Raw genomic sequence first — 24074 nt, 5'->3', positions numbered from 1 at the left:
AGCTAGTATGTTTCTAGGAATGTATCTGTTTCTTCTAGGTTGTCCAATTTGTTGTCATATAATTGTTCATAGTAATCTCATATGATCTCTTATATCTGTAGTATCAGTTGTAATGTCTCCGTCTTCGTATCTCATTTTATTCATTCAAGTTCTCTTTCTTTTTTTCTTAGTGAGTGGCGTCTACTCTCTTCCATGTAGATAGGGAAATTGAAGCTGACTCTATCCCCAGCTTCACTTTGATGGCTTCTGACTAATCTAAGTCAATTGTGGTAATCCCACCCACCCCCCATCAGGGATGGTTTGAGGAATAGATATGTACCTGTGACCTGTGTGATAATATGCTGAGCAGTCAGGTCTGAGATCTGGGAAAGATCACCTCTCTTTAAAAAAAAAAACAAAAACGTAAAAGAGAAGATGGTATGCTGACTCCTAAAACCACTACATTGGGAAATTTTTAATTGACTTCATATTACAGCAAATACTAGGTAATGCTGTTTAATTTATAATTCAATGGCTGATTTAAATATACATTTTTAATGAGGGGAGGATATTGGTTAAATAACTTTGAAAGTATCAATAAAGAATATATTTGGAAACAGAAAATCCAACTGTCAATGTTTTGTTGTTGTTATGTTTTTTAACCTAGAGGGATTTGTCTCAGGCTTCAAGAAGTTTGGAGATAGCTACTTAGTGATGTTTCAGTTACCCAGATGCTCTCTATTTTTCAGCTTCCTTATCCTTAGCTTTCATTGTCATGCTTGTGACTTCATGGTTACAAGATGGCTGCAGCAGCTCCAGGCAGGAGGAAAGAGAAGGGACAAAAAGTGCATGCCAGTTGAGTCTGCCTGCTTTTATCAGGAAATCCAAAGGTTTCCTGCAAGCCCCTCTCTGAAATCTGGGGTGTTTATTTGCTCCTGCGTGCAATGTATCAATTTAATCTATCTTCCCTTCTCAAATTTAGCTTCAAGTATGTTAATTCAGTAACTTTTTTATCTTTTGCTTATGTTTTATAAACTAAAGTTGGTATTTTAGGCTCACTAGGTAAGACATTTAGTTTTCTTTTTCTAAAATTAGGGCTTCTGAGCAAATATGTAAATTTGTGCTAAGTTCATGCAAATTAATATTTTTCATTTGAACCAGGCATTGTGATAATTTTTAAATGAGCTTTGTATTTCTTATGTAAAGTTTTACTGTCTTAGGAAGAACAGAAGACCTATTGAGCATTTGAACTGAACTCCATTATAAGAATTATAATACAAAATACCTTTTTTCAGGGTCCCTTTTAAGAACGAAGATTCACAGTCCATTAAAAGAAAAAATGAGCAGTGTTTAAATTTAATACTTGATATTGCATTCAGGATTTATCTACAGAGACTTAACTACTCTTAAATTGTATACTCAACTCCATTTTTTTACTCCCCCCCTCCCCCCCACCTCTATCCTATTCACAGACCTATTTATTCTGAGCTACCGAGACAGATCATTGAGGTAAAAATTAAAAGGATAATTTAAGACTGAAAGAAAACGTGGTTTCAGATTCGTTGCTGGAGGTAGAAATGCCTGCTGTGGACAAGGGGGAGCCCTATACGTTAGAAGGAGGAGGGGCGCAGGGTGCAGTGGGGCAGGGAGTGGCTGCCTGATCGGGGAGACTAGCTGAAATGCAGTGTTCGGCTTCTCCTCGATGGGGATTAGGCCTAGACTCCCAGTGCCCCTCGTTTTAGGATTCTGGGTCTCGGGTGGGTGTGGAGGAACAGTTTCTGAGACTGCTGAGCCGAAATGCTACTCAGTCCATCTCAGTAGCTGAAGAAAATAAATGAGGTTTTTATGTTTGTGGTACCTCCCGTGTTTGTACCTAGTGTGGCTGCAGAGGCCAGACACCACAGGGGAGTAGGCAAAATATGCGTGTGCTTCCAGATGGTTGTGAAAGAAAGAACGAACTAACTAAACTATCTCATTAATATGTATCGCTCGCCCATCTTTATGGTATATCACAGCACCTCTCCGCATATGTGACTTATTTTTCCTAATCTTACTGTGCGGGAGGAGAGGAATGGGAAACCGGGCTGTTTTATTTCTGCGTCTCTCCACTAGGGAAGAAGGAAACTCATGAGTGAATCTACTAGTTACGTTGCCACCCATTTTTTAATCCAGTTTCTTTAAAGTTCTTTACAGTAATTGTGGACTGTTCTGCATGTTGAGGCTAATTGGAAACAGTGACCAGATTCTTAATCATTGTCAGGAAACTGCATTCAGAGAATGAGAAGAACACCCCCACTGGATGAGTTGCAGCCACCACCGTATCAGGATGACAGTGGTTCTCCCCATCTCTCATGTACGCCCTCAGAAATTGGGGACAGTAAATGTGAATTTTCCCACTGCAGCAACAGTCCAAGATGCTCATATAACAAGTGCCCAAGTGAAGGAAGCACAGGTCATGAAATAGAAAGTTTTCCTAATAAAGGATTTGAAGAAGATGTGCCAAGTGACAGCACTGCAGTCCTGAGCCCGGAAGTAAGTAAAACAGCACCTAGAGCTTTTTACGTGGATGTTATTGGAGGGTGATAACCCTGTGCTTCTCCTCTTGGTAAGAAGGTTTTATCACTATCCCGTCCTTTGTGACTTATGGTACCAGTGTTATCCTTGATCTCCTCTTTACCCGGCAGACTTAGCGGGACCGTCCCAACCATTCTCCACCCACCACCCTCCCTTTTCCCCAAAAGGAGGATGGGTAGGTAAAAATGAGAGCAATTCACAAGATACTGAAACATATTATCTTCCCCCGGTTTCAGCCTCAAGAGAGGTCTTTTTTTATTTTCACATTTTATACAAAACATTCTGGAATTACTTACCTGTTTCTTTCATCTTGAGGTTCCGATTTATGTGCTTTTTATTTTTAAAATTCTTTTATTTGGGATATTTTTACTTTGGGGAGGTTGCTCATTCGTGTTTTATAGGTTTTACCAAAAATAATGTTTTTGCACCTTCATATGGAACAGGGAAGGGATAAGTGATGCTCAGCTTTGCTCATGAAACTTGACTGCGCTGCATCGTGCATTTGGAGTCGTTGTTGGTTATTTCCTATTTTGAAGCAAAAATGTGAAAATGACAACAAAAATCAGTGTGTTGAACTTTTGAAGTCCTCCATGTTCTAAAAAGGATTTGTTTTAATCTTCCTTTTACGATGAAAACTGTAAAGGTGATTTAAAGGTTTCCATTAGGTAGTATGTACTTTTAGGATTTATTTCTTTTAGATTGCAGGTTTTTACGACTTTTGTCCCAGACAACATTTCCTAATACCGTAGTGTGTCAGTGTTCTTAATTGGCTGAATTTTCATCTACTGCCAAAATTAAATAATGGAGGTAGAGCTAGAAACAGAATTCCCTTAATTTTAAGTTTTTCTAAAAACATGTTATCTGTTACTACTTTTCTACTGTTTCTAGTATTCTAATACAGTATCTAACTCAGCAGAAAATTCCACGTTGGTATTTTAAATTTAGTACATCAGTATTCCGTGATTTTCCACACGGAATCCTTCTCTGTGCCCTGTGCCTGAATGTATTTGAGACCACTGTTCTGTAGGCTTCCACGCCCGAGAGGTAGCCAACAAGCTGGCGGTGAAGCCTGCAGCGTGGAACTGACAACAACGATAGCTGGCAACAGTCACGCCAGAGATTTTGCTATAAGCTCTCCAGTCAGCACATTGCGCCTTAGTACCCTCATCTTCAGGAACTTATTTCCATTTTACAAACAAAAACATTCAGACTCCGAGAGTGAAGCATTTGCCCGCGTGTGAGCACCGCTCAGATGGTGGCGCTGTCCTCCAAACCCAGGTCGGCCCGACCGCACACACAGTGCTCTTAACCGACTCTCTTCTGTGCCCCTTTTGACCTAAACCATTGTGTGGGAAACTACTTCGATGCCCGGGTACCCTCCCGGTTACACCACCAGGCACGCTATTTCAGAGGACTCGTGGACCAAATTCGGATGCTCAGATTACGTGTGTGTGCGCGTGCGTGTGTGCGTTTAATTTATTTCAGATGTAAAGTAAGAAGTAAGAGGAACAAGATGAGCTAGGTTAACACACCTAGGATAGGATGCCAGTAGGTACAGGTGGCAGGAACACACCGTGTGAGCCTTGATTTAGGTAATGCCCAAATGTCCTGTCACTCTGCCCCATCGCTCTTCCCTTTATATGGTGTGGTAACAAGGGCAAGAGTTGAGATTTTTTTAGGTAATTACACCCAGTGCGGGGCTTGCACACATGACCCCCGGATCAAGAGTCACATGCTCTCCTGGCTGAGCCAGCCAGGGGCCCTAACAGTTGAGATTTGAACAAGGATGCCAAGGACCAAAAACTGTGTTTTCTGGGAGAGATGTAGGGACGAGTACTCCTCCTGGTCATCAGTGAAACTTGCCAGTTAACCTTTTTATTTGCACTTCGATCTAAGGAACACATGGGTGACACAGCTATTAGCTCAGAGGTGACATGATCATGGCTTGGGCTTTACATCCCTTTCTCTAGGTAGTACTCATTTTTTCTATAATATTTTTGATTTATTATGTCTATCTTTGGCATATAATCCAAGTTATTAACTTAGTTACTGTCTGTAGTTACTGTATCTTCGGAATTTTGCCTGTCTCTCAAGTTACTTCCTCATTCATTATAGTTAATACAGCCTTTGAGTTTTGCCCATATTTTAGAAGCTGCCAGCTTGCTCTCTGTTAACACTGATGAGTCTCTTGTATGCTGCTTGTTTTTGTGTCTCTATAGCAGAATTGAATATATTCAAACAATACAGCAAAAGCACATTATATCAATATCTAGGTCCTTTTATAGCCCGTTATAAAGCCCAATCTTGTGTTTTTTCAAGTTTATTTTGCTTAGTACTGTTCCTTTAATGGATGTTATTTATCAAATAGAAAATTCTTACTGTCCTCTTGGTTTATCCAGGAGATAGCTATGTTAGAGCCCTTCCGCATACATGACTGAACTGAGATAGGAGTGAGGGTTCCGGAAAGTTCCCTGGCAAGGAAGTCACAAACTCTCTTGACAACCTGTTGCTGGCTAACAATGGTTCAAAACGTTAATCAGACACCTTGAAAGGAAGAGTCATTTGCTAGTTGCCTGTTACAGAACACAAATAGTTTTTATCTGTAAAGGCCCGCCCTTTTAACCCTCTTTGAGACCTTATGAAATTTTTTACTTCCTTGAAAATCCTAGCTATTATGATGCTATTTTAGAAAGTATTTGATTGAAAAAATCAAAGCCACGTAATTAATCATCTTTGCCAATTATGAAGTGGCATACATTAAAACATTGTGATCTAGGCTGTCAGTTTTTTTGACAGAGTAAGAATATGTTTACCCTGATTTCATCATATTCCATTAAAAAAAAAACCCTGACTTCTTTAAGAGTTTGTTGCCTCGCCCCAAGGATTGTTCCTCATTTGTAATCTTTCTTTTCATACATGGGACCAAGCAGGTCACCATAAGTAGACGTGTAAGATTTATAAGGTGTAAAAGACCTGAATATTTTTGGTTGTCTACTGCACACCCCCCACCTAAAATACGGCCCGGCACATAATAAAATAGGTACGTCTTAAGCTGCTTTAACAAGAGACCAATACAGTGGCTAAAAGCGACCAAAGATTGTCTTTCATTTAACGACAGTCCAGGGTGAGTAGGTGGCTTTGCTCTACCACATCGTTCAGGTGCCCAGGGTTTTGATGTCGTTGTTGTTGGTTTTGGTCACCCTGCCATCCCCTAAAGTAATGTCCTAGTGCACGTGGTCCAGGCAGAGCCACGCATCCTACCTGCATATCTGCTTGTGAGAAGACTGAGAAAGAGAGTGAAGGGCAAGCAATGTCTTGTGTAAACCTGACCGGATGGTTCAGACATGACTTCTGTTTGCCTCCCGTTGACCAAGGCCGAGTTTGCCAGGCCGTGTTTTTCTGCCTAAAACTCAGGTAGTTCTCGGAAATGCAAAAAGGGAGGACTGAGACTAGTAGTAGTGACTGCTGCCATAGGCACTAAGGACAAATTCAGAAACAGTTAGAAAATTATAAAATTCGTCCACATTTCAAAATAGAAGACATTTATTTAAAATACTTGACGGGGCAAAGTGGTATAGTTGAAAGGTCAGAGACCTGGGTTTGGTACTGTCGGTAACTAGCTGACATTCCTGTTACTTTCGAGGTAGTTAGACTGGCAGGAATTTGAGACAACTCCAGGATAATTTCTTTCGATCTTATCAAAATGTATAGTTTCAGTCTTTCTTGAACTTTTGAAATGTATAGTCAGCAATTTTCAACAGTAATTAAGATTAGGAATAATACATAGTTTTAAATTCAGATTAAAATTTAAAGTGTAAAAAGTGTGTGTGTGTGTGTGTGTGATGGAAAATAAGTGTTTGGCTGCAAATATTTTTGAGGCCTTTGGATTTATCCTTTCATATTTCACATTTCCATTGATTTCCAAGCCTAAATGTGTTTACATTCTAGTACAGATGGGGGCGTTTTAGAACAAACTTTGAAAATGGGACCAAAATTTTTGATGGCATTGTACTCATATTTACATTCTCTCTCTTGCCACCCTAATACTGAGCTATCAATTGCGTTGTTTATAATGTATGTAAAATGTAGTCGTTGCCTACAAAAGGAAGAGAGATACACATTGAAGTATGTATTTTCAATTCTCATCATAAAGACACATATCCAATTTCTCAAAATTGCAATGGAAGATACTAAATTCTTTGTTATAGTAAGTTTTTGAGTTTAGCCTACTACTGTTACTACCCTGGCCCTGTAGAGTATCTTTTGATTGTAGTTGACTGTTAACTGCTATTCTTTCTTTCCGACAGCAAATCAGGACAGTTTTCACATCATCTTCCTAAAGAAATGTCAGGTATTTATTTACATGCTAGATTAAATAATAGAGTTAAAAACTGAAAACATTTAAATTTGCTTTTCGTAGGATATGTCAGCTCAAGGATCATCTTCACAGCTTCCTAAACCTTTTGATCCTGAGCCAGAAGCTAAATATGGCACACTGGATGTGACTTTTGACTATGACTCACAAGAACAGAAGCTTCTGGTAACAGTGACAGCTGTCACAGATATCCCAACATATAACAGGACAGGTGGCAACTCATGGCAAGTACACCTTGTTCTTCTACCTATAAAGAAACAGAGAGCAAAAACCAGCATCCAGAGAGGACCATGCCCTGTCTTCACAGAAACATTCAAATTTAATCATGTTGAATCTGAGATGATTGGAAATTATGCAGTTCGGTTTAGACTGTATGGTGTACATCGCATGAAAAAAGAAAAGATTGTGGGGGAAAAGATTTTTTATTTAACAAAATTGAATCTTCAAGGGAAAATGTCATTACCTGTGATATTGGAACCTTCTTACAATCATTCTGTGAGTATCTGATCAAATAGCCTGAATATGTTTATGTCGTGGTATGTAACATACATAATTTTTAAAATCCATCATCAACCCAACAACGTTTCCAATTTTTTTTAATGTAAGAATCATACCTTTACAAAATTTCTAAGTCCTGGATAGGTAGGTATAATTTTTTCTCATTCTATGAAAGTTGCCCTTGAAGATTATATGTGATTCATTTTATGTATTTTATCCTTCACAGAGTCAGGTCCAGTGTCTTACACGTTTGTTCCTTTGTTAAATATTTATTAGATGATTGATTATTACATCAAGTGAACTCCTTGTAGAATTTATTGTTTTCTTTCCAGGTTAAAACTAAGTGATACAGCAAGATCTAGCTCCGTATCTTACTTAATATACTGCAGAAATTATTTGCTTTTATAGAAAATGTACTGCTGCCCAGGTCATGACTGATTATCTTTCCAGAACCCCTATGAAATTATTTTTTAAAGGTTCAAAAGAAAACCTGGCCTTGTTATGCTGTGCACCCTTTTAAACAAAGATTTTGCAGTATATCCGGGAGAATAGTCAAGCTTGGTCTGTGAGCTAGCCGTTCTCCCTTTTCTCTTTTTTTCCTCCAGGTCCTGATCACATATAAGTCTCTCTCTCTCTCTCTCTCTCTCTCTCTCTCCATATTTTTAACTAAATTCCCACAAGACATTGCAAAGCACAAGCGAGCTGAACTGCTTCTTTAAACCCGGGAGATATATTATGTCACAGAGTTATTTAGATTATGAGAAAAATCTGTGATATGCTATAAATGTAAATTATGAATTATATTTATTCCTCTCTGTCATATCGAATTCAAAGCATTTTTATAATACAAATACAGAGATTTTAGAATGGATGTATATTTTTAAGTAGAAGTATATTATTTTAGGGTTGTTTTTAAGCTTTTAAAGGTTTAAGCGTAAGTCCCAGATCAGATCAGAGCCTCACTGAATTTATACCAGAACATTTGATCTTACAGGACCATCATTTACAATAGATGTTTTTATTTTAGCTAGATGATTTCAACATTTTTAAAACCAAAAGGTGATAATATAGTATCCCTGTTGGTTTGTAGGATAGTATTTAGCCTTAATTGATAACTTGTTATAATTTTAAATTGCAGAATTCCCATTTTGGGGCAGTGTCCTTTTTAAAAATACAGTTATCAGTTTATCAGAGGAGAGAGAAAACAAAGTCCAGACAATATTTCAGAGGGAAAAAGATAACTTTTTATAAGATTGAATAGTCTGCAATTCTTAATAGGATTTTAAACTTTTTCATGATTTGGTCTGAGTGATGACTAGTTGATCTGTGGAAAATACATTCTTTTAGAGAAATACCTGATTTAAATTAGAAGAGAATGACTATCATCACGAGGTATGTATTTTGTGTTTATTTACTTGGAATTATCTGTCCCCAATTCTGTATTAATTATATTCATTTCACAAAGAAAATGAATGCATAGGAAATAATATGGTTTTATCTCTGGTCAAACTTAATTATTTCTGTACACACCTACATTACGTGTATTAGCTTATGGTCATCGATTCTGTATTTCTGACAACCAGTACAATACATTTCGGAGGCGTGTTCACAAAAAGAAGAAAGTGCTAGACAAACAGCTTCTAAGACATAACATTTAAATCTGAATAAAACTATCCATCTTCTGCTCTTGGAGAATTTTTTCTCTACATTGCCACACTTTTCTAATTTAATGCCTGTGTTTAATTGTTCTTTATTCTTCACTCTTATCTTCTTTCCTGTTCTGTCTTCTCAAAATCTCATTGCTTGTTTTTGGATTCTGTACCAAAAGTAATTCAGCACACCACAGTTGTGAGGTCAAGATTCATAATTCTGTCTATCAGTTGTCTTATCATAATAAAATACTACTAGAATTTATGTATTCTGTGTATGCTGCAGTGTTAATACTCCCTTTGCTTAAGTTTTGATACTAACCATATGGAGAAATCATGTGATTATAGATTACATGGGTGATTTTAGCTTTAAATCTGTAAAATGTAATATATGAGTGAGACGTTCTTTCATAATGAAACATTTATTCTCGTAGCTTTTAAATAATTACTCGTTGTTGCAAGAATATTAGTCTTTAGACAAGGAGCAGTTTCAATCCAGTCAAAAAATGTATATACTATGATTAAAACATATTTGGAGCTTAGTTATAGTTTACTTTCATGGCTAATAACACAAAAATAGAATTCTACGATGTAACATTTAACTTCATAGCTGGTTTTTCAGGAACTGATCAAGTCAGTACATTGAGAGAAAAATGACCAGTATCACCCAATGATTTTTTGAGAACTAAATCCTGAGTTTTCCGTAAGGTAGGATTTAAGTTGAACTTTAAAATAAAGATCCAGTTTGATCCCTGAATGATAGAAAATATACAAAGGGTTGAAGAAACATGAGTTCTTTCTACTAGTTGTGGTTATAACCTTGGATAAATGATCTAATCCCTTTAGGCATCAGGTTTCTCATTAGTAAATTGAGGGAATTAAACCATATGTCCTATGTATCTCTGATGTTCCAATTCTACTAATTTATATTGGGAAAGGCGTTAGGTAAGAACAGAAATGGGTGGATCTTAGATGAGTTTTATGTGCTAAATATATGATGTTTTGTTCGCACATTATGTTTTCTTACTCTTCCCTATCTTTTCAACCACCTTCTAATGTCTGAGAAAGTCCCAACTACTAGTCCCCCCTCCCTAAGGGCAAGGTATGAAGTTCACTTTCCAGTCTGACTGGTAGCTAGGGCAGGAGCCATGCCCCCAAGGCTCTGCCACTCTTACTCATTTCCAGGAAACCTCAGTGCAGACCGAACAGAGGAGAAGCAAGTGCCGCACGCACCTCGTGTCTGCATGAGGCCGATGGTGGGGGAATCTGATCTGCAGAGACAGAGGTTATTCTGCAGTAGCTTTGCTGGTGCAGAAACAGTCTTGGTGCGAGACCGCGACAGTTGCAGGAGAGAAAAGACCTTGGCACATAAGTGTCCACTGGGGCCAGCAGCAAAATTCCCTCACCAGGCCAGTTCTGCAGGATGGTTTTAGGTTTTGTTCTTAGAAGCTTACCCATAAGCCTGTTCTCTAGTCATCCCGATTCCTTTAGGAAATTACTATTCCACTGACAGTTAGCTTCCAGTGTTTTCAAATAGAACCCTGACTGATCATGTTGAAATAGCCATAGGGTTTATTATTTACTTGTTTTAGTGATCTCTTAAGCCATACCAACAGCTAGAGTGTTATCAGTTACCCTTCCTGCCACGGTGTATCCCTCTTATAATTGGACTTCTTCTCATATGCTCACCTGTGTTCATATGGCATTCTTTCCTAGTGTAGAACCCCGGTTACCTTCTTCACCTGCGTTTTTGGCACTGCTTTCCTGTGTGTAACAGTTGCCTGGAATACCTCTCCACCTTTCCTCAGTCCAGTTGTGTTTCTCATTCAGCTTGCTAGATTTCTTAATAATAGACTTTTTTCTTCTGATTTGTAAATAATGTGACTTCATTCTGTGTCTCACAAACATACACAACCCTTCCTTATACAGACAGTATTTAGTTAGCACAATGTATGCAGTGTGACTAGCTAGGCTAGAAGATGGGGGGGCACTGCATTCAGCTAGCATCTCGAATACGCTTAGAAGTAGATTCTTGGCCAGAGCCTTCAGGTCGTAGGCCAGCCTCGCTGAAACTTCGATTTCAGTCTTGAGAGACCCTATGCAGAGAACCCAGGTGAGCCCATTGGGACTTCTGACCTACAGAAAACGTGATGGGACTGAAGCTGTAGTGCTAGAGGTACTTAGTAGGTGCTTTTTGACCCCACGGCACTTCAGGCGTGAGGGGATAACCAGGACGAGAAGTCTGCGGAGGATGATGTGTCCTCAGGGAGGAATTGGGTTTTGGTTGAAGTAAGATGCTGGGGTTCAGACAAGAAACTCAAGTTCTGGAGGAGTTCATCATAAACCAGGAGGACCAGAAGGCATAGGGAGAAGATTCAGAAAAGGAGGGACGTGATGGAGTTTGTGGTAGGGAGGCAGTACAGAGCATAACAGAATGAATGTTAACGCAAGAGACCTGGCCAATATCATCAGGGATTTGCCTTCATTTACATTGTTCTAAAATGTCAGTCCCGATTGTAATTTGAATATATTTAAATCTCAGATGTTATTTGAAGTCTAATTTAAATCCCATCTTTATAGAAATTTGTTAGATTGTTTCTAATATAAATTTAAATGAGTTGATCTTAGCTGTGTTTGTATACCAAGTATCGAGTACTGGTTATTGCCCTGTGAATGTTGGTCGGATGGCTGGGCGAGTGGGTGCGTGTGGTACATGTTATTTCTGAGTTATTGCCCTGGTGCTTGTTTCTGCGGCTAGTCATACATTTTCTTGTTATTGAACTTGTTCTATGTCTTCCTTCTAGGTTTTAAATACTTTGAGAATAGAGTCTATGTGTTTTGACTTATATGGTTTTATTTATACTTACTTCTCATAGAACCTAGAACATAGGTGTTCAGTGAATACTTGTTAAATTGATTCATTAACATGTTCGGGTAAACCCAATAGTTCTAAAATTCTTGCTAAGGTCCATATAACATTATTCCCTGATAGGTATCAGTATCCTTAAAATAGCCCTGTGAGGAATCTTTTATGACCTAGAATCCAATAAGCATGATCTTAGAGTAATTTAGTAGGAACACATCGTGAAGTGTTACTTTTGAATAATAATCAACGAGGGACATATATGTTTATATAATTTCCCATTCAAGGGTTTGATGCCACAGTCTTTTAGAGGGATCAGCCTTCCTCATGACTTACTGAAATGATGATCTTCTTTTAGATACTTGCAGTTTCAACCTTTAATTCCTAAAATTCCTGTATCTCAAAAATAGCCTCTTTTTTCGTTAATAGACTGAATTAATTTAGTTTGATATTTATACTGTGACTTTTATTTTTAAGACAGGTAAATTATTGCTTATACTCCGTAATTGAAATGTGTGTCCCTCTAAGAATCATACTTTAGTCTGTATTATTAGCAAATGTCTTTTAAAACTTGGCTTCTTCTATTTTCATGTTCACTACATTCACATACTCCTGTTGTCAGAAATTTACATTTTCTAAATGTAGATTACACTTTCTCATCCTAAAGCAATTTAAAGTAGATAGTTCATGATAAACTAATGATCACAGTTACCAGTTACTACGTGAAGGAGAAAGCTGCGTGTGTGCATTTCAGGTCCCTAGACGGTAACACTAATATGACTCATGGCTCACTTTAGTATAAAACTAAATAGTTACAGACCTATTTAGAGACAGTTATTCAAAGTAGGTGAGCATATATTATCAGTGAAGAGGAATAACTCTAGTCTCACATGAAGAATTATCAGATAAATCTTTCAGTGAAAGAAGCTAAATTAGAGCATAAGAGGAAGCTTTTTGTTTAAATCAGATTCTTACTTTACAAGACAAATAGAAATCAAGTTTAAATCCTGTGTCTCAAGAAATTTTGAACATGCAGAAAAATTGAGTAGGAAAAACGGAAATTTCAGTGGTTAAACTGTTTGTTCTGTATATTGAGAAGAGGGAATAAAGAACATCAACTCAACTGGGATTCATTTCACTGAACCATGCAAGTGCCAAACTATAAACTACCGAGGACCGACCTACACTTCATTCTTGTTTCATGTGTATTAGTTGTTTTTTTTAAATAAGCCAGAAAATTAAAGAATAAGCTTGAAGTACAGGCATTATGTTCCTTTTCTCCTATATTTTATTTTAGGCAATTAACTTTTCAAGATACTGATTTCAATTATTTGTAATACTAATGAGAGAAATTAGCAAATGCTTTATGGAAAGACAGTACTATTTGATCAATGTAGAGTGGAATAAGGATTATGACAGATAAATTTGGGTTCAAGAAGGCAGCAAATTCTATCGTTAAGAACACTCTAAAGTTCATTAGCAAGAGGGGATAATGTAATGTACTTCATAGAAACATGGAAACATTTAACTTTCAAATTCAAAATATTGACCACTATTTTTAAAATTATTCTTTTGGAGGGTCTAGATAGTGGACATCCTGAATACATGCCTTCTTCATTAATACCGACCAGGAGTTCTATGTCCTTCCCTTGAAAGGTGCACTTCAGTACATTATCATGAGCAGTTCCCTTGCTTCTGGGTTGTTGAACAATAATAGAAGCGTTACATCCACTGTGCTTATTGTTCATGTGGTGGGTGGCTGATAATTAATGAACAATAGCATTGAGTGAGGTGGTTCTTGAGGCCTACTTTTTACAGATAAAAGAAATAGCAAACAGAAGCAACATTTAATTTTTTCTTAATCGCTTCCCCCGTCATGTTCATATTAAATAGCGGGGCAGTATCCAGTGGCCAGATGTGTTTCAAAACCCAAATCCTCAATTTTAGGATTTTCATGTTTAAAAGCTTGACGGATAACTTAAAATAGTAAGTTCTTCACTGGAAAAATTATTAAAGTGGTACTAATTTTGAAACATGGTAGATTCATATGAAAATGTATTTTATCAGAATATACTTTATAAACCAACCAGTAGTAATGATATTTCTTATAGTCTTTGCCTCCGAGTTAATAGGATTGAGGATGCATTTCCCAAAAGAGTTGTGGTTTTATCTGCTGGGACATTTATTTTGAACTTCACAGGGTTTAATGCTACTTTTCTAGAGTAATGCCTGTTTAGGCATACAGTAGCAATTTAAAGAGAACTGATAAGTACTAATTACAAAATGTTCTTCTCATTAGAAAATCTGAAATTTAATTTAGAAAAGCAGTTTTACATTTGACTCATTTATGTTCTTGGGATGGAATACGAGCTTAAGTACCAATCAGGCCTAGGACAAGGGAACTGAGTTTTTAAAAATTAAAGTTGAAGGAAATCTATTAGTGAGTTTTCATTCTGATCATCACATTTGTTCTATGAACTCTGTAGGGACCCGTAAAGAGCCAGAAAAAATCTCCATGTGACAGTTACATTTTACTTCTATTCAGAGCAAAGAATAATTCTGGTCAAAAAAATGATAGTACATGATAGGCCTGAATATTAATTCCTGATGCTGTTTCTATTAGGCCGATAGATTTAAGTGATTTCTATCACCGAAAATGAGCGTGGTCGCCCTGCACGTGCCATGGGTGCTTACTCATTACTGGAAGCTCCAGTTCAAGTGAAATGCATGTTTCTAAGTGTTGAGCATGCAAAGATATTCTTGGGAAAAGTCGAATTCTCCCTAGTGTACGTGTGAGCCCCAGGGGTACGATGGGAGGAGGTGACCTGACTTCTTCACAAGGTTGGGATGAGTAAATGAATGAGCTACGTGAAAACCTTCGTAGACTAGAATTATTAGTTGTTAACTTGAAAAGAAATAGGTTATCCTTAATTTGAATCATTCTGCCATTATTTACTGCTTTTTAAAGATATTCTCGTGGTGCCTGGGTGGCTCGGTCGGTTGAGCACCCGACTCTTGATTTCACTTCAGGGCGTGATCTCAGGGTCATGAGTTCCAGCCCCGCCTCCAGCTCCAAGCTCAGTGGGGAGTCTGCTTCTCCCTTGGCCCCTCCCATTCATGCTCACTCTCTCTCTTTAAGAAAAAAAAGGTACTCTCTTGTCTTACAAAAAATAATGTCTTATCTTTCCTTTATCTGGTCTTAGACCTACAATTATTTATATAAGCTATATCTCATCGGTTTACAGCGGTCTTTTTATGTCTGTCACTTTGGGCAACTGATGACTAGAATAGTACTGATTACATTTTTTCTAGCAGAAAAAGCTGATAGAGCTGATAGGAACTGAAAACCGAATAAGTTTGGTATACACAGTTTTTTAATTTATGTCCTGTTGTATCATCAAAGCATATAATTTATATAATCAAAATTATATATCTCTTCCTTATTCCACAATTAAAAATAAAATGAACTAATTAAACTTTAATTTGGTTCATTTTTCAAGGAGTAAGATATCTGGCTCATGGAAAATAGCATGTATTATTGTAAGTACATTTTTCATGTTAGCTTAATTTGGGGGGATACATTTTACTTTGAAATGAAAGCTGGCATTGTCCCTTAAGCCGTATTCAAATTATAAAAAATCTTTCTTTATACTAACTCATTTGTGATTTTTCATAAAAGATTAAAGAATTACCAGATAGTGGAAGTCTACAGTTTTAATGTCGAAATTGTTAGGCATCCAAGACCAAGTTTGTATTTGCATTTGAGTGGGTCCATGTAGCATCGCGGTGGGGAGCACGGGGGCTCTGCGGTGCCTTCACATCTTGGTTCCCCACTTCTTGCTGATTTGTGTTCTTGGGTCAATACTCAGCCACTCTGTGCCTCAGGTATTCATTCATAAAAGGGGATAGTAACAATAAAGCTGCCTCAGAAAATGTTTGTGAGAATTAAAGGAGATAATCCATGTAAAGAATTTAAAACGTCATCTGACACATAGGAACCTGACACTGTTAACTCATTCGGTTTATTTGGTCTTATCATGTGCTGATAAATTTAGTGTTTTAATTCAACAGTAATCCTCAGTGGGTGCTAGTCCATAAGTAAAAATTATTGCATTGCGTTTTTCAGATTTCAAAATAAGAAGGAACATTAGCAATCTGGAAAAGAAGAAAGTAAAAGTCTTTTTTTTTTTTTTTTTTAGAGAGAGAGAGCACGCATAAGCATGGGGAGAAGGGGAAGGGGCGGAGCGGGAATCTTAAACAGGCTCCACACTGAGTGTAGGGCTTGAGCTCACCACCCTGAGATCATGACCTGAGCCAAAATCAAGAGTAGGACACTTCACCAGCTGAGCCCCCCCCCCCCCCGCGCCCCAAAGTAAAAGTCGTTTAATTCAACAGTATAAAAAGTGTTTAACAATACAAATAGCTAGTAAAATAACTTTTTTCAGGAACTAAATGTAACTCAGGCTTTAATGTTTTTAAGATACAACTTCTTAGAAATATATTTTGAGTAATTATTTAAGTCTGAATTACAAATATCCTTTCAGTAAGTGCAGTTTTATTAGTTTCAGTCATGTTGGGTAACTCGTATTTCGTTAGCAAAACGTCTCCAGCACTTTCGGCTAGGTTATCCTGAGACGGCCAGCCCTGAGACCTGTAATGGCTCATCAGTGACAGGGGTTTCTTTTTCACCTGCTGCGTGTCCACTGTAGGTTAGGGCTCTGTTCCGGGTCCTTCACTCTGGGATCCAGATGGATACAAGAGGTTCTTTCTGAAACGTTGCTGGTTGTCAGGGGATGTAGCAAACTGATCCCTGTTCCTTCAAGTTTCTGCCCAAAATTAACAGGCCACAAATGGTCTCTGTTGCATAGTCTCTCTCTCTCTTTTTCTTTTTTTAGAACCCTTTTAAAAATATAAGCGAGGGGCAGTGAATAATAGTGAACAATATTTCATACAAAGATTTGCTAGGATTAGTATTATCTGTAGATTAACATTTATAATTGCATATCAGTAACTTATAAGTAAAGTTCTGCTTTTAAGTATAAAAATTTGCTCTCGGGACAAATATTCTCTTTTAAATATTATTTAAGTAATAAATCCGTATAGCAAAGTCTTTCCTAAATACTTTTTTTTTAAAGATTTTATTTATTTATTTGACAGAGACAGCCAGCAAGAGAGGGAACACAAGTAGGGGGAGTGGGAGAGGAAGAAGCAGTCTTCTAGCGCAGAAGCCTGATGTGGGGCTTGATCTCAGAACGCCGGGATCACACCCTGAGCTGAAGGCAGACGCTTAACGACTGCGGCACCCAGGCGCCCTCTTTCCTAAATACTTAGCCTTGTCCAGTTATCACAATTTCTGATTTCAGGTTCTTAATTTATAAAAATATTATTGAACTTGGGGCATCTGGGTGGCTCAGTCGGTTGAGTGTCTGACTCTTGATTTCGGCTCAGGTCATGATCCCAGGGTCCTGGGATGGAGCCCTGAATCGGGCTCTGCACTCAGCAGGAAGTCTGCTTCTCCCTCTCCCCTCCTGCTGCTCCCGTGCTCTCTCTCGCTCTCTCTCTCTCAAATAAATAAATAAATCCTTAAAAATATTATTGAACTTAAAAAACTTAAATATATGACAAGTCTTGGTATATGTTAAACAAGTTTGCCTATACTGGCTGTACCAGGAGAAAATGCAAAGAATGGTTTGTTTATTCTTAAAGATAGTGGACCAACCACATATGTTTATTTCTTCTTCTTCCTGTAATCTCCACTTCAATGCTAGTATCTTGGTTAAAAAAATAAATACACACACATTGACATTTGTACCCATAAGCTCAAAGATAGCTGGAACGAGGGTATCAGCAGAGTGGAGGAAACCTAGTGAAAAGTGCACAAAGAAGGAGCGAATTGATGTGATCCACAGAACCATAGACACTTCTGGGGACAGCAGAGGGGAGGGCGTGAGTCTGAGGATTAAAAACGAGAGTCACCACAAGTCTGTAAAGTGTGCAGTTATATCTCCCTTTTGGCCCGAAGAATAGCGTCAGGCTTGTGACTATATCTGGGCAGTAAATATCATAGGTTTCTTCTCTGGAAAAACTCAGTGATTCCAAGCTAAGACCTTGACCTCACAGTGATATTTAGGAGTTCCCCAAGGAAATTGCCTGGTCCCCATCTAATCACATTTATGCCAATCAGTGAGCAAATGGTGTTTAAAGGTACAGAGTTCTTGATCAACTTTTTAGTGGTGCATTTTTAAATATGAACAGGCAAGCATAGCCCAGGAGACACTAAGGGAAAACCTCCAACAGGAAAGAGAAAACCCAGGATAAACAAACATTAAAAAAAAAAAAAAAGTACCCTCCAGGAAGAGTATATATTGCAGAGACGAGAAGAAAAGTAAAAACTAATCCTAATTAGTATTTTCAGGAAGATTTGATAACATATTATTTCCATTTCAAAACGACTGAATATTCTTAAAAAAGAAATAATCATAGAAGAAAAGGCTTTTGTAAATTATACAGATTGGGAATGGCTGTTGAGTATGTAACCAAGAGTGTTCACTGTGGCTTACAACCAAGGATTTTGGTAGCAGGTTTCAAGCTTACAAGTTCATGAGTTCACATTTATGCGTCTAACCTAAATTTACCTTTTTGGAAGAATATTCATAAAATGAATGATTTTGCCTTTAAATTTGTCCCCCTCTTTCCAAGTATGTAATATTTCATATTTAAAATCCCATATATGACCATTCATCATTAAGGTAGATTTATAAACGTAGTCTATTCACTGGGCTCAACACTGGATCCACTGAACCACATCTGCTGAATCAGAATCACGAGGAAGCAGTCTTGTAATCTTTCTTTAAAACAAATTTCCCAAGAGGTCTTAAAACACACTAAAATTTCAAGGCCACTGGTTTAGAAAATGTTATCCAAAAAACTCACTGGATGCAAGTGAGTTGAGGGGGTATATTTTGGGGTGAGGTCAGAGGATATATTTTTGTCTGTTTTCTGTATTTCATCAGATCATTTCATCTTTTATTGTCTTTGGTTTCCATTTCAAATATGTAGCAGTGTATGTTCTTAGGGCATTCAAAAAAACAAGTAACTCAGGGGAGTAGAATTACAAAGAAGTGTGTGAAATTATAGTAAAAATATGAAGAGAAGTTTCCTTTTTAGGAAACTTCCACACCTTCATTTAATTAACTGAAATTACCTAAGAAGAATCAGAGATTACATTGAATAAATACTTTGCATCTGTTAAGATTCCATCGGTTTTAAGTGAATGCAGACTAACTCAAAGTGGCTTGAGCAGTAGGGGACCATCCAGAGAGTAGGCCTGTCTTTAGGCATGGCTTGATCCAGTGACTCAAATAGTACCACTAAAGTCCTGGTTTCTCTCTCTTTCTACTTCTTCCACCCCACCCCCCAATCCCCCCCATCCTCTCTTCTGTGTGTCAGTATCATAATCAGGTTTCACATAATTGCCCTCTTAAAACTTCCTGTGTCTCACTAGGTTACCTGCCCATCCCAGAACCAATCACAGGGATGGGATGTACTGTTTAGCTTAAGCCCGAGAGTTGGGCAGTGGGTGACCTCCCAAACTACATTAGATAAGAGATGGAAAGGAGTATGTTCACTATTAGAAGGAAGTGATGAATGGATGCTAGGGAGATAACTAGTCCAATATAATGTTTATTTAAATTTCTTAAAAATAAAATTCATTAGGGGCGCCTGGGTGGTTCAGTCAGCTAAGCATCTGACTCTTGATTTCAGCTCAGGTCATGATCTCAGGGTTGTGAAATTGAGTCCCGTGTTGGGCCCACACTGGGTGTGGAGCCTGCTGAAGATTTTTCTCCCTCTCCATCTGCCCTCCCCCAGCAAAATAAATAAAATCCACTAAAACTTTAGTGATTGGACATACCCTGAATGAAATCCTATTTTAATCAATGTGGTAATACCTTAGAATTAGGCATACTTTTTGTGTACCGTTTTAGGAATCTTGAGTTCTGTGTTCAACAGTGTCTTTCTGGTATGCTTAATTGGCTCTGAGCTAAATTCTGAAAATTTGATCCTCAATCCTGATTACATTAGTATGATTGGGGAGTTTTTAAAATGAAGGCGAATAGGCTCCCACTTGTTGAATCAAAATATTAAAGGACTAGGGCCAGGTTCTTCGTATCTTTAAAAAGCTCTGCAGGAGACACTCATGCCTGACTAGCATCGATTATCATTGCCCTATAGAATCTATCTTATGTCCACATCTTACTCTTCCCTGTTAGTTCCTAGATAGCCATAGGACTAAAATGAGCCCTTGCCAAGTTTATTTAACATGAAACTAACATATCAATAAGAAAATGCTACTGTAAGACTTGTTAATAGTATAAAATATTTTTCCAAAACTGTCTGCTCAAATTGCAACCAACTAAACTATTAAAATTCACCTTTAATACAAATGGTTTTGTTTAAAATACTTGTTATGACAATTGGCCTTTTGTAAATTATTTTGAAATAGGCCCGAATAGGAAGAAATAGTTAAAAAGACTAGTAAGTGTTAACTTGAATTGCCTTTGGCTTCTTTCAAAACTTTGTATTTCAGATCCATTATAAAATATTAAAATTATTTATCTCCTTGATTCATTAGAAGCTGACATATTTTCAGAACAGAAAAAGATGAAAAACATCTTAATGGGGATTAAAGTCATTACGGCCATAAGAAAAACTATTTTACCAAAAAATATTTCATTATATGTAACCTTAGAATATTATAGATTAGATTGTCTTTGAATTCAGTTTTATTTAAACAAAGTTTATCATGGCACTGAAGACATTAAAAGTACATTTTCAGAAATTGGCAAATTCAATACTTCCTGGGCCTCATTGGTCTTTTAGGAACATGAACTTGGGAAAATATGCCATGTGGCCTATTAACAGTCCTCAAGGCCATCTTTATTGTGTAGTCCCACCTAGACCATCCTGAAATCACGCTGTAAATGGAAATAGTATAAAAAAATTTGTTCTAAAATGGTACGCATCGTGATAATGTGAAATAAAACACACCGCTATTTCATTTCCTGGGAACTGCTTTGAATGCTCTGTGAGGATATGAACAAAAAACAGTAATAACATCATGTGAAATAACTCAGGTAACTGGAGAATTCACTATGAAGTTGCATTAAAGACTCAGAAATATCCTTCTATAGTCACATTATAATGAACATATAAATCATAACTTGCTGTTTCATTTGTCACTAAATTATTTGTAACATTCAACATTTGAATCAGAACTAATCTTCAAATAGTCTGTTTTGTGGCCTAAGAGAATTGTTACTACCATTTTAAAGTTTAAGAGAGGAAATTTGAAACTTGAAGGTGTTCATAAATTTAAACTGAAATCATCATTTCCTATTGCCTTGGTGCCAGTGTCTCTAAGATTTTAATTTGTATAAAGCACTTACACAGTACCTGGGACTTAGTGCGCACTCGGTAGATATTAGTTGTACTAATATTATCATACGCATCATCACTCCCTTACTGCTACCATCACCACTTCTACTTTCACCTTTTACCTGTTTTTTCCATAAGAATAGAGTAGTTTAATTTGGTTTCCTGGTGGTGAGAAGCCACAGTTCATTACTTCCACAATCCATTTTGTCCCTGTTAACATTATATGTAGATGATTTTTTTTTAATTCTCCTTTTGACATGGATAGTTGTACTAATACAGAATAGAACTTCTTATAAAATATGAAAGAAATGTAAATTTTTAAAGTTTTCATTTTACATTAGTACCATATAAACCATACAAAATATCTTTTGTGGTCTGCACCACTTTTTCATTGAGGCGAGACATATGAAATATTGATTCTGTTCTCTTTTTGAGTATTATTATTCTATTAGTATATATGGATATATATCCATATACATACATATTTACATCTATGTTGATTTCTCTGTTTATGGAAAGCCATGTGTTCATACTGAGATCACCAGTCCCAGTCCAGCACCCCAGGGTTCATTCTGATCTGTAACTACCTTCTTTGATAATGAGAAACCTGGCTCCTTTCCTCAATGCATTAACCTATTTGATCAGTCCCTTTGCATGTAACTCAGTTCCCACTGCAGCCATCTGCTACTCCATTCTCATACTCTTCTCCCCAAACTCAGACTCCGAGTCCCTGTGTCCGTTTACTCCTCCTGCATAGAAGTTCTCACGGTGCTTGACCTCTGACACCCAGTCCGCCCGACCCCCGCCCCGTGGCAGGGACACCTGGCTTCCTCTGCTAGGGCTATGACACCCCATACTGGACCACCTTTCTGTGGAAGTAGCCTCCTCACCCTGTTTAGGATCCTAATATCTCCTACCGACTCACATCTCTGAATGGATGCCCTCCTCCTGCTGAGGCTCCAACAGCCCATTCTATGTTACCCATCAATGCCCTCAGCAGGATGTCCTTCTTACCCATGTGGGGGGAGGGCTCTTACACCCCAGGCTAGGCCACCCCTCCTTGGGAATAGCCTCTTCATTCTGTGTTGGATCTGGTAGCCACCACCAGGCTGCCCATCCGGGTTCCTTATCACCACTTCATATATTCTGTCCCACCCCCAGCAGGTACACAGTCCTCATCTTGTCCAGGCTGATATTCCCCTCATCCTTGAGGATGCCCTCCTCATCTTGCTTGGATATGATAGATTTTTGTAAATTAATGATCACTTGACAGTCCCTTAGTGAGGTCAGTGATGATGATGATGATGATGATGATGATAGTGACTAAGTTCTCTTGGCCAGTAATGCATAACATATGGCCATTCTCTATGTCACAAATAATTGAGATATTTATCTTTTCCAAGTGTCTATAAAATGGCACCAGGTATAAAATTCAGAGTATTGCAACTAGGTTTAATTTCTGGCCTTCTGGGATTAAAGACAGAGAAACTAGTTGAGCCCTGGAACTGTCCATGGTACCAACAAATTCCTGGCCTCCCTCTTGGATTCTTGTTAGGTGGCTTGACTCTTACCCTCTGTTACAGGTCTAACTATGCCAGTCATCTGTTCCTGAGATTTTTGTCTTTTTTTCCAGCTTTGTTGGGATGGAATTGACATAACCCGTAAGTGTAAGGCATACATTGTGGTGATATAATATAGTGCAAAATGCTGACCACGATAAAGTTCATTAGCACATTTTTTTTTTTACCTCATGTACTTAGAATCTTGTTGGTGCTATGGTGAGATCATTAAAGCTCTACTCCTATAGCAGCTTTCAAATACACAGTATACACTGTTGTAAGCTATAGTCACTGTGCTGTACATTAGGTCCCTGGAACATATTCATTTTATAACTGAAAGTTTGTATTCTTTGACCAACATTTCATCATTTCCTACACCCCTCAGCCCCTGGCAACCACCATTTTACTGTCTTGTTCCTATGAGTTCAATGTTTTTAGGCTTTACGTGTAAGATCATACAAATACATGTGTATATGAGGTATGCCTGTATCCAATTTTCCCATCACCATTTATTAAAGAGACGGTCTTTCCTACATTGAGTATTCTTGACTCCCTTGTCAAATATTACCTAACTATATATGTTTGGGTCTGTTTCTAGGTTCACAGTTCTGTTCCTCTGGTCTGTTTGTTTTTATGCCACTACCACACTGTTTTAATTATTATAGCTTTATGGTATAGCTTGGAATCAGGAAGTGTGAAGCCTTCTGTTTTTCTCAGGATTTCTTTGGCTATTTGGGGTTTTTATGGTTCCATATAAATTTTAGGAGTGTTTAAAGTGGCATTGGAATCTTGATAGGTTTGCATTGAATCCATAGATGGCTTTTGGTAGTATCAACATTCTAACAATATTAAATCTTCCCGTTCATGAATACAGGATACATTTCCATTTATTTGTGTCTTCTTTGATTTCTTTCATCCATGTTGTGTAGTTTTCAGATTAGAGATCGTTCACCTCCTTGGTTAAATTTACTCCTAAGTATTTTGTTTTTTATGATATTGTAAGTAGGATCAATTAATTTCTTTTTCAGAAAATGTATTGTTAGTGTAGAAAAACAGAGTCAATTCACAAAGTAGAAGAAAGTAATTCCCAACACGTATGTCTGACAAAAGAGTTGTATCAAATATGTAAGGAACTCTTGAGG

The 24074-nt window shown here is 37.6% G+C and overlaps 1 protein-coding gene across 1 annotated transcript in view; it reads left to right on the top strand.

Annotated features, from left to right (window-relative positions):
• The window catches only part of SYT14 (synaptotagmin 14), a 127545-nt gene that overhangs the window by 62513 nt on the left and 40958 nt on the right, over positions 1-24074 (top strand). Inside the window, exons 3-4 of the mRNA XM_048225451.2 lie at positions 2240-2511; positions 6974-7423. Coding sequence (XP_048081408.1) covers positions 2240-2511; positions 6974-7423 — 722 coding nt within the window. The remainder of the gene's footprint in view (positions 1-2239; positions 2512-6973; positions 7424-24074) is intronic.

The sequence above is a fragment of the Ursus arctos genome, unplaced genomic scaffold, assembly GCF_023065955.2.
Source record: "Ursus arctos isolate Adak ecotype North America unplaced genomic scaffold, UrsArc2.0 scaffold_2, whole genome shotgun sequence".
Classification (NCBI taxonomy): Eukaryota; Metazoa; Chordata; class Mammalia; order Carnivora; family Ursidae; genus Ursus; species Ursus arctos.
Note: the sequence above shows the minus strand (reverse complement) of the source record. Positions and strands in the feature narration are given on the sequence as shown.